Raw genomic sequence first — 12,351 nt, 5'->3', positions numbered from 1 at the left:
TTAAAAGTATTTTAAAATCAATTCTGGCTTTAATAGGAAGCCAGTGTAGTGCGGCTAATACTGGAGTTATATGTGCCCTGTGGTTTGTGTTGGTGAGGATTCTGGCTGCGGAGTTTTGAACTAGTTGAAGTCGGGATAAACGTGATAAACGGCTCAGAGTGGTGTAGAGCGCATTGCAATAGTCCGGAATCTCCGGATGGGACATGGGAGTATATGAAAGCGTGCATGATTTATTAACAGATTTGTTTTACTTACTACAGACACCATTATGCATAGCGGGGGTTGCATTTCCTTTTTTTTCATCATAGGTGTCTTTCACGCCTCTGACTCTGAGTGTGACTAGTCTTTGTCTGATGATCTTTGACTGGGAACAGAAGGAAAACAACTAGCATAAACACAACAGTTTTTACAAAATCTCATTGCTTATACATCTTTCTTTGATTTCTTTGATTAGACAATTCAAAATCTGATCTTTTCTCCCCGATTCCGATCTTTTGAAAATCATGTGATCACCCAATCCGATCGGGACAAACCTATACTTATGGTAACCACTAACTACTATTGTTTTAGAAATGCACTGTAATTTAACAGATTTTTTTTTTTTTTAAGAATATATATATATATTTTTTATATATAAGTCTATTAATGTTGCTCTTCAATAGAAATTTCTCAATTTTTTGAGGGGCTATACAGCTTTTGTCCCCACACGTCTCAATATTTGCCAATGACAATGAAAGGAGAAAGGAGAAGGTCAAATGTCCACCACATAGCCTATGACATGAATTACTACGTTGACAAGAGCGCCCCTCACTTCACACGGGTGTGATTTTGTATTAGTTTGATACAGCTATTAGTGTGGATTTCTTTCCTACACAAACATTAAATTCCCATTGACAATGAATGGAGAATTTTACATCATTGTGTCTGAGCAAATCGGCTTAGTGTCTATTTCTGAGGGGCGATATAGCCCCTCCTATATAGGCTACAGCTTTTGTCCCCATGACAAAATGTCTGCAATACAAACATTAAATGCCATTGAAGGGAAATTTACGTCATCTTGTTCTTGTCCCCACATGTCTCATACCGTATATGCCATCGACGCTAAATATGACATAAATGTCCGCAACACAAACATTTAATGCCATTTACAATGAAGGGAACATTTACATCATCTTCTCCCTACACGTCTCATATTTGCCATGAACAATGAAAGGAGAAATTAGGTAAAATGTCCGCTAAATATGACGTAAATTTGTGGCAACATGCATTCTGATTGGCCATTATGAGATGATGCATGAGATGATAACTTCGGGTGTGATATTTGTCCTACACAAACATTAAATTCCCATTGACAATTAATTAAATTGATAATTTTACGTCATAGTGTCTGAGCTAAAAGTGATGATGTATGATGATAAGAGCGCCACTCACTTCACACGGGTGTGATTTTTATATTTTAATTGTGTATTTAATTCACTCAACTTTCTTTGGGTTTTATGAATGTTTAACCAATGAAAATAATTAACAAGAGCTTGTGAGTGACTAACAAATTAACAATAACACAGATTATTTATCCATTCCCTAAAAAGTAACTTTTAGGAGGACGGTTTCACTTGGCAGTTAATGTCAAGAGTTAAATATATTTGTCAACCAACTTTAACTGACGAATATAAGGAACACCAGTGCCCCCTACTGGCTGTGCTATGTAGTCAAATTAATTCTGCTCTCAGTCAGTGCTAAGTAAAATCACATGATGTGTATTTTTGTCATATGACATTGATGAGAAGAAGACTGGACAAGAAGCAAGCAATGATTCACACTGGACGGCTTCTGTGAATGAAGGGCAACTTGACCACTTGTCAGGGATGAAATTCTTTACACAAGTTTGGTGATAGCACTTATAACAGCTGGAGCATGGAGTGTTGGGGATTTTTGCCTGCGATAGCCGCTTGTTTGCTAGGTAGGTCTCATTTAACCACATTGACTCTCGCGTCCCTGTTTTAGACATGTAGCTCCTTATAGGTGATTAAAAAATATTTTATTTAATGGCACAAACAAAATCTTATTTTCGTCGTGCTGTAGGCTTACTATAACGGTATAAAATATAAACCTTCGGATTGTTATTGTATGAATTTAAGTTGGATTAAAGTTAACACGAATGCAGATCATCAATTTGATGTCAAAGGATGTCAAATTGTAGGTCTGCGAAAAAGTGCTGTTTTCTCCCACAATATTGAGTTTGTATATTTGATTGTATGTTTTGTCATGTAGGCTACAGTAGTCTGTTTTGGAGAAGTCAAGTGACAACTTGACAAGCTTAATTTACGATATGAGTGTGTGGGATGGTTTGGGATCTCCATTTGGTTCCATAAAATAAAGTTCTTCTGACAGTTTAACCATTGTCTAAATCGTTTTGAGGGAGAAAGGTTGCAGCTCACCGCATTTGGAGACAGAACCAGGGAAATCATATGACTTGTTGCATTTCTTGAAGAGGGTGTCTCTTATTCGGCAAAGCAGTTAAGCTCAGGGCTAATGTGATTACTATTACAATATGGTCTTTGTTTTCCTGATGTGTCTGCAAATTATTTCTCCAGATCACACTTTAATAAATAAAGAAATTCATAGATCAAATACGAGATGGGTGATTCAATAGCGGTATGTCACAGTCATAATCATGAGATGTGGCGGAACGAGGAAGTTTTCTCGCCCTTTATAATTTAGTTTTTTGTGCTTATATCTGGCTAGCAATAAGGAACTGCAGAACAGAGAACATCCACCTCTGGCTAGGAAAAGATCATATAAATGTAATCTGAGCAAAAAGTCAAGTGGGGTCAAATGAGACGCTTTTCACTATGTTGTCCATGGCAAGGTGAACAATAATAATAAGGCAGCCTTTTTCAGATGCCTGAAGAAGGTCTATGACCGAAAGCTTGCTATGTAGAATTAAAAAAAAAACCTACTGGCAGATGAGCAGTGGCCTATTCACTGTTTTGTCCTTAAGCAAGGTGAAATGAAATGAGATCAACACTTATTTGAGGATGTCATCTGTCAATTGAAATCATGAGTATGCCATCTAATATGGAGGAAAACAAACTATTCCTGTAGATCAACATGCCCCAGGTTAGAGAAGAAGACTTTGATAATCCAAGTCAAGGATCTGAGTGACAATTCTAAAAAAAATGTATTCTTTTTTCTTTACACAAATAATTTACTCAAGTAATTTATCAAACAAATAACACATTTCCCTTTTCCAAATAGTCTTATTTATAAATATTTTTTTATCTTGGAGGTAATTTATGAAACCATGTGTTTCCTAATTTAGTCATAAGTGTGTGTGTGTGAATAAAATGTTACTTTTGTCCAATCTATAACTAAGGGCGGTTGTAATTGGTCTCACTGCACTTCTCCCCTACTACTTGCTTGCGGCTGATTAAAAAATAATAATATATATATATATATATATATATATATATATAATTGTTTTACTTAAAACGTATTTATATACAGATTTCGAATTTTATTGTTATCGTTGATATATATTGCTCTGGACAATAATATATATTTGACCCATTTGTATTACATCTGTATCAGTAAATTATGCAGCCGATTTTAACCACTTTCAACCTGACGTCCCTATTTTGAAAAGTTTAAAATAATTAACTGTTGAGGACGTTCTAAGAACAAGAATCTCAATGCCTGCACTGTTGCTCTGGCTGCATTGGAACTTCATGTGACATTAAGTAACTTGGACCCTCACCCTACATATGACAAGGCTTTCCTTGTATTTCACTTCTCCTCCCTTCCCCATGCAGTTAGTGTTGAAAAAACATGTTATTCTCTTTCAGGTATAGTAGTAAGCCAGACCACACTCGCTCCTGCTGTGACAGACACTACAGTCAGTGAGTTTGTGACCGCAATTCCCACGTCCCCAGGCTGCTCCGCACTCAACACGTCCACCTGCGAGCCCTGTGCCCCTGGATCCTACTATGACAACGGTGAGTCTAGACAAACCCATGTTGTTAATGCTTAACACCATTAAACCTAGTGGCTCGTGGCTCTATTTTGGGCATCCATCCATCTTCAACCGCTTATCTGTAGTCGGGTCGCGGGGGCAACAGCTCCACCAGAGTGCTTCAGACTTCCCTCTCCAGACAAGGTTAATTAAAGAAGGTTAGGAAGCGAAGACCGTACGGTGGACTCCATGTTGCTCCCTGGAAGGAAAGAAACATGCGCAATGGGCTATATGCAGCCAGCACTTCCGAGTTCATCTTCCTTGTTCTCAATTGCGCATGTTTCTTTCCTTCCAGGGAGCAATATGGAGTCCACCATACGGTCTTCGCTTCCTAACCTTATTTAATTAACCTCGCTCGAGAGCAACATTAGTGACTTCGTCCTGGGGGATCCCGAGACGTTCCAAGGCCAGTGAGTCGATGTGTTTCCTCCAACTGCGCCTTGGTCTGCCCCAGGGTCTCCTCCCAGTGGCCCTATTTTGGGCATTTGGTCATTATAGGAAAACATATCCAAATAATAGCAAAAATAGCTAATCATCTTGTTCACAGTGAGCATGTAGATCAGCTTGTAATATGTCTATTTACACCACATGACATCGTCAAGTATAAAATAGGGCTTAATAGGGCTATTTAAAACGTTTGCCTCGATTACATTTAATAAACAATATCGAATAAACAAAAACGTATATAGTGAAAATAGCAGCTCATAAGCTCATAACACATCGATGCGCTGAGATCGGCTGTTTTCACACCATTTTGTACGTCACTACTGTACAATGAAATACAAGTTTAATTAATTAGACTACCGGTAATCAATTTAGTAGATTATGAAAAATGTATTAGAACTTAAAAAGAAAAACCTTGCTTCTCAACTATTCAGTTATAAATCAGTTATTGGTTCAGACTTCAGTTTAAATATATTTTTGTTAATAGCCCAGCATCAGGACTAAAGTGCCATTGTGTGAAAGTATAATTCACTTTAGAGCTCCTTGCAGCGGAACTATGTTTCACAAAACAAACTCCTGCTCGTTCTGATCTAGCGATCGATGCGTCGTGAGCTTGTAGATTAACTAATTACGGTGAAGACATTTGGTGTAGAGGGGCAAAAGTAAGGGGCCTAATAGACTCCTGGGGGTCTCCAGTCAACAAAGTATATAGGGTTTAAATGGTTAATGATTGTGTGTTGGCGCACTATTATAGGATGTTGGCAGCAATGTAATGCAGTTATTGTTACTCCACATGACATCTATTTTTGACCCAAAGAATGCTTTGACCCCATCATTGGAACGCAAAGTAGCCACAGTTATTGCCTAGTAATATATGGTGTTGGCCTACTATCTAGCTGATGATTTTGTTATCAGCTACTTGTCCAGTCAAAACCCAAAACACCAAACGTGTTCTTCTGGTCCTCCCTCAGACACGTTGCTGTGCTCCTGTTGTCCTGACCCTGGGTTATGTCTATTTCCTGGAGCCTGTCTTGCATGTTCCAGAGGCTTCTATCAGTCTCTGTCTGGACAGCAACAATGCCTGCCCTGCAACAATGGCTTCTACACAGAGTAAGCGCCCAATCTATTAATTTTAATAAAATTCCAATGAACACTCAGTAATTTGCTGTGTGCCCTCATAGTTAACCAGCTGGCACCCCTATTTTGAGCATGGCAGTATAGGCAGATTTACAAACTCACACAACGCAGATGTGTTGTGAGCTTGTAGATCTTTGACAATAACGTGCTGCTAATCTGCTATTTTAACTATTTGTGGTATGTATAATGGCTTAAGTTGTTAAACGTGCAGAACATCAAAGATTTCTCTTTGCCTCCTAATGATTTTGACTTGCTGTCTATTTTTCCATGATTACACTTAGTGTCACTGGAAGCCCGCTGTGTAAGTCATGTTCTCCTGGGTCCTTCAGCAACAACACTGGTGCAGACACCTGCATGAGTTGTTCTCCTGGTACGTGTATTCAGCAGTACAGTGGCAAAAACACTTATCATAGATATTTATTCAATATCTGTAGATGTTTGTTTATATCCGTACTCATAGGCTATGGCAAGAACACTACATGACATGTACGTAGGCCTACACACACTGTGTCTGTACTCTTTGTAAAGGTTATCAATCCTTTGAAATGTTGCCTTTAAGTTACAAATACCTTCATGTTGCCTTTTTAACCTCTGATGGCTAGCTGGTGAAATCAATTATTGACTTTATTAGTCATATTTATGGTCAATGAAAAAGATAATTATTGAATAATTACTGTGATTAGTGATTGATTATGATAATTGAAGTTGCATTCAGTAGTCACCTTAAGTCATGTTTCATACTTTTGTTCTAAATAACAAAAGCCACCATGACAAAATATAAATTATTATTAATATAAATGTATTAATATAAAACCAATATATCATCTTGGCCATTATTTTGATTTTTACCACATCTGTATCTTCAATTTATGCAGCTGATATGTCCTGATTTTTAACCCCTTTCAACCTGATGACCCTACTTTGGGCACGTCGTTACAATAAATTATAGGTATTGTTTAAGCAATACAGTAAACCTGTTTTCATCAGTTCTCTCTTAAATCGTTTCTGTAGTCTACTTTTTTCCAGGCTAACAGCTCAAAAGTGCTGAATTAAACTGCCTATATTATTTTCAGGTTCCTTCTCCTCCCAACAGAATTCCACATTGTGTCATCCGTGTCCACAGGGAACATTTTGCAAGTAAGTTGCCCTGGAATGCCACCCTGTGTGGTGTGCTGTGTTTTATGTACTGGTATCCAGAAATCAGTGTGGGAACTTTGATAACCATCTTTGTCTTTTCCCAGTCCCTTGTCTAAAGGTAATTTAACATCAGACATCACATGGTTCCATCTCATGGCTCCCTCTCTCTCCCCCTCGCACGCACGCACGCACTCACTCACTCGCTCACTCACTCACTCACGGTTAGGGTTACACATTATCTTGAGCCACTGCTCACTCACTGCTTTGATTAATGCATGAGGTGTTTATCAACTGCTTTAAGTCAAAGCATTTAACTGGTTAAACGGTGTCCATCATACTGAATGGGCCTCACAACAAATGTATTTCCTCCTGAAGGTCTTTACACACTGCGATGAATAAATTATTTGAAAGTGAGTCTGCAAATATTTTTGCATGAATAGCATCAAACCCTTCATATATCTAATTCATATAGGTTCATGACTACTACATCACATTCCGTGCTCAACCAATCAAATCATCACAAAAGTCATTCCGGCCAATCACTTTTGACAATCACTTTTTCTCTTCAATATGTACTTTACTTTGCTCAGCCAATCAAATCATCGCTATGGGGTGACAGCCAATCACAAGCCAATGTTTGTGTTCACACAAACCCAGAAAGCTGGGCATACGAGGGGCTAGCGCACCTCAAACATTTATTTGACTGAAAGATACAGAGATCTCACGGGCATATCAGTCGGATTGGCGGTGTGACAACGACATAGGTGTTAGCATTGCGTAGTGGCCCGAACCTCTAGTAATAATAGATCGCCATGGGCATAGAAATACAATAGTCATAGTCTTTCCATCTGATGAACATGAAGCCTGTATAACATGTCCTTTTCCAATGCGGTACAGTGGATAGAATAGTTAGGATGGTTAAATCAATCAGGATCAATGAAGTAGCCTGCTGCTTATTCTACCTCGACTCTCTCTTTTTTGTTTTACCTCAGAAACTGTGTATTGTTTACAACAATATCTACAGTATTATATCCTATGCTTTACTTTAGTGATCTATTCCCCCAAAACATATTTAATTTACACTGAGCAATACTACTACTTAATACTCATCACACAAGGGTGTCACTTGCCAAAAAGAAAATGTTGCATCACGTTGTTAGCTTGTAGATCAGTTTTTCTTTTTTGTAAGTGAGTAAAGCGACACTGTTGCACACTACAATTCACTCATGGTATTCATGGTGTTCAATTATGAAAATGATTCACTTCTCCAATTTATGAACGAATGGCATTCATGAATTTCATCATTTGATACGCCTCTGGTACTCACATAAGGTTTGTGCACCTAATTAATCCAACATTGTTCTTTTATTAAAAGAGCACTGAATTCATCTTCAAAATTATCTTCATATAATTGGTCCTCGGACTCCTCGCTCATAAGACGGCAAAATGTATCCTAATAAATGGCATACTGCATTAATGCAATATTTATTTTATCATTACAAATTATGGTTAGTTTTTCTATCTTCACTTTGAGACTACAACAAAACCAACCAACAGCCTCCGATTTGATTTTAATCAGAAGATATTCTTCTGTCAATTGATATGGGTTGTGGCAGCTATGAAATAAGCAGTAGAACTATTTGTTTCCACTCATAATACAAAGTGTCTCTCTTGTTAACAGTTCCACGAGTTGTGCCCAGTGTCCGACATGTCCTGTGGGTACAGAGTCTCTACAGGTTGCTGCTAAAGAGTGCACACCTTGTAGGCCAGGTAACTGACACGTTCACCTAAACATAAACAAACGTATGAAGGTAGGCTTTCAATTTAAGGCATTATGTGATTTTATAATTATGCAGTATCTTACACTTTACTACTATACTTTAAGGGTAGGTCCACACTAATGGAATAGCAGTGGCACTTGATACTTTAATTTGGTTTTGTACAGGCATGCACAAGGCTCCCCACCAGAATATGTGTCAAATCTGCAACAGTGGCTTCTTCCAGGTCCGCTGGGGCCAGGAAAACTGTGACGTTTGCCCTGAGAATCACTACTGCCCTGTGAGTGCTATTTCCTGTAGTGAACATAATGGATCACAATGTTGTCTTGTCGTTAATAAACCCATGTATCTGAATGTTATTTCCTGTACAAGTTGTTTGATGGATTCTATGCTCATTAGAGTCCAGATGTGAATCCCATCCAGTGCCCCAATGATGCCTTCTGTCCACAAGGCAGCACAGCGCCAGGGTATTGCATGGAGACCTTCTTCCGTAAATCAGGGGAGACTTGTGAATTAGCCCCTGTCACAATTGCTCTTCTGGTCATTGGCGGAGGCGGTAAGTATTTAGGGCTGGAATAATTGTACAAATTGTACTTCAATTAAGTAAATCTTGTTATAGCTTAACAGAATAGTAATCTGTTACAATAATAGAGGATTTGAAGGATTGGATATTCCAGTACTTGGTGTAAAATTCAAGTCACAATTCCTTTTATTTATTATTTACTTCCCATCCTGTGGGGGGGATTTTGATTCAGCTTCATTCAGATGATGGCTGCTCAGATGGTCATGAGCATCTGGGGGCGATGTTAAGCATCTTGCTCAGGGACACTTCAACATGTATACTGGGTGGGCCAGGGGGCAAACCGGTGAGCTGATTATCAGACTCTCTACCCACTAAGCTATGGCCTGCACACTTAACTATAATGTTCCTGTATTTCAGAATGTAAAGCCCTCACACTAATTTAATTAATATAGTAGGCTATCACGAGCTTTCATTAAAGGACTTGCTGCTTGAAGTATGCTTGTTTGGGTTCCCATCTAAAAGATGGTTAGCTTGAAATTGCAAATATCCCCATCCATGTACTTTGAATTATTTTCTTTAGAGCAGTTATTACATCTCATGTTAGATGTGTAGAAATGGGTCAAATCTCCCTTAAGATGAAGTTATGTTAAGCCTGCTTTTGCTAATGTTTAATGTCACACATTAGATGTGGATGTAGTTATCACCCTTTTGGCCATGCAAACACAATAACCACTTCTGTTCACTGAAGTGCTTCAGAAAGCTTTGCTGCGATTAAAACTAATCCTGCTGCGCATTGTCAGAAAGTGCACTTGTTTGGCAGGTGTGAAGGCTCATTCGAATCCTAATGCGTATCAAAGAACCGCATTCTACTCCGAGCAAAAACGTGGGGTTTTCTTCGGGGGGGTTATGACACATGCACGTTATGAGTATAATTTTATCACCATAGATTTCACTGTGTAGGCTAGTTTATGAATGGAACACATTGAAAAAGGTCCCCCCTGCTGCGTTTCCAATTGCTGCGGATGACAGTGTGAAGGCAAACCGCAGCAAATTAAATATGCAAGAATACCAACTTCTCCACTCATTCGCATCAAGTCTACCGAAGTATTAGGTGGGAATGTGACCTTAGTGGTACTAGTTTATTATACTCTAAATCAGACCAATCGGGCCATAGCTGAATGGGTACTATGAGGCCGTCTGGGAAACAGAAGGTCCTTGGTTTGCCCCCTGAAAGGGTAAATGCATAGGACAAATGTACAGTGACTGTGACAGACAAAATACCCAGGAGTGGTGGGGACTATTATTATGAAATATCTAAAGATTCTGAGACACATACTGTGCAAAATGTGAAACATCTAATCAAATTAGAATTGTGTAAGACTGTGTTGTCAATGTCTAGTGATGCCTATACTGTCAATATTATTCTTTAAAAGAAATCACACCCGTGTGAATTGAGGGCTAATCATTGTACATCATGATGTAAATTCTCAATTCATTGTCAATGGGAATTTAATCTTTGAAGGACAAAATTAGCCGATTTGCTCGTCCACATATGACGTAAATTCATTGTCAATCAGAATTTAATGTTTGTGTAAGATGAAAATCTACTCCAATAGCTGAATATAGGAGGGGCTAGCGCCCCTCAAAAATCTTGAGTTGTACAAAACAACAATGATGTGTATTTCAATTGAAGGTCAGATATTTACACCATCATATTTACACCATCATGTATGACTTATTCTTTTCTCTCTTTTCCAGTAGCCATTCTATTTGCCATTCTTTTTGGGCTACGTCGAAAGAGAGATACTGACAGAGAACTTTCTATGGTGCGAGCTCCACTATTACGCAAAGAGCGACCCCAAGGTCGATACTATGGAATACCCTGTGATGCAGAACCTGTTTATGCTGGCTGGTGAAGATAGCTAAAAACTGTTCAAAGATTTTTTATTATTGGACCTACGCAGTACGCACGTACGTGCTATCATTTGATCGAGAATAAGAGATGTTTATACTTGTGCCTCAACTGTGGACAGGACTGTTAAGACAAAATGTAGACAGTCATGTTTTAGTAAATGTTTCTTAAGTACCGTATGTTGACAAACCACTAGGCATTTTATGAGCTACATTTGAAAATATTAGTTGCATGTTCCTGTGGTTTTGTTGTTGACTGACACTGTTTAAGCTGTTCCGTCTTGAAAATGAAAAAAGAAAAAATGAAAAAAAAGAAAAAAAGAAAGAGAAAAAAAAACATTCCACCCACAAACTGGGTTAATGGATTAAGCGAGATACTGGATTCTTGAAACGTCAATGTGATCCTGGTGGTATCTTATGAAAAGCACTTTGTACTAATGTATGTCATTGATTTACTTTGCACTCATATCTTGGCAGATTGGTCAGTGCTTTTGTTATGCTTATAGAGTAGTTCCTTTGGTCAAAGTCTTAAATTGTGGTCGGTGCCTCATGCGTAACTTATACTCCGTTGAACGACAAAGTATAAATCAGGCCTTAGGCTTTTTTATGCATTTGATTATGGTACTACTTGTTTTCTATCTATAGTTTAATTGATACTTTTGTCCAATGTGTTTGATCTATGTTATTTAAAAATATGGTATTTGTATGTTTTAAAGAAAGAACAAATAAAAAAAAGCTCAACCTGGACCAATCATTAATTTAATCCTGTTTATTTGCTCATTTCATTCATATATTTCCATTAGTGTGGAGTGGACCTCAGCATATTTGTCTAATTACAGTAACTGGCTTCAGAACATCCCACTCCACTGACACATGCCTCCTCTATTTGAGTGACCGCTGCACCCATTTCGAGTCGAAACGGCTGCCACATCAAACACGAGGTGGATGCTGGTAAATACTGCGGCATGGTCACGCTGGACCTCCAAAAGGCTTTTGACATCGTACACCACTCCATACTGATTAATAAGCTAAAAGCAATTGGTTTTGATAGCACATCAGTGAGCTGGATGAAAACGGATGGTGGACCATGGAGGTGAACGCAACACTGCAACTTGCTCCTGTTTGTGGATGACTCTGCACTGCTGGTCTCAGACAAGGGCTCAGGGCTAGAGTGACCGAAGTCTGACGTCAATATCGGTAGAGGGCGCAAATGCACAGGTTTGTGTACTTTTTATTTGCATTATAATCCCCATAGGGGGATTTTAGATCGCCTCATAAAAACTGTGTTTGAAACATGTCACCCCGGCCGCTTTACTCATATGGATATTAAGAATCAACTGACAGAGAAAACGCTAATGTTACTGTCTGCTACTGAATTAGTTAAATTTTCGCTAGAAGCAGACTGTATC

General features: G+C 38.5%; 1 protein-coding gene across 2 annotated transcripts; it reads left to right on the top strand.

Annotated features, from left to right (window-relative positions):
* The first annotated feature begins 1,789 nt into the window (after nt 1-1,789).
* LOC310878060 (uncharacterized protein) lies at nt 1,790-11,689 on the top strand. Of its 2 annotated transcripts, none has more exons than XM_083792142.1 (9): nt 1,790-1,960; nt 3,846-3,995; nt 5,428-5,566; nt 5,875-5,963; nt 6,667-6,730; nt 8,412-8,500; nt 8,676-8,788; nt 8,908-9,064; nt 10,793-11,689. In XM_083792142.1, the coding sequence occupies exons 1-9, from the start codon at nt 1,915-1,917 to the stop codon at nt 10,945-10,947; spliced, it is 1,002 nt and encodes a 333-aa protein (XP_083648268.1). In that variant the 5' UTR covers nt 1,790-1,914; the 3' UTR covers nt 10,948-11,689. The 2 variants fall into 2 exon arrangements, with proteins under 2 accessions (XP_083648268.1, XP_083648267.1); XM_083792141.1 differs by having other exon boundaries at nt 10,790-11,689.
* Nucleotides 11,690-12,351: the final 662 nt, after the last annotated feature.

The sequence above is a fragment of the Protomyctophum parallelum genome (genome assembly GCF_964188405.1).
Source record: "Protomyctophum parallelum genome assembly, chromosome: 20".
NCBI lineage: Eukaryota > Metazoa > Chordata > Actinopteri > Myctophiformes > Myctophidae > Protomyctophum > Protomyctophum parallelum.
Note: the sequence above shows the minus strand (reverse complement) of the source record. Positions and strands in the feature narration are given on the sequence as shown.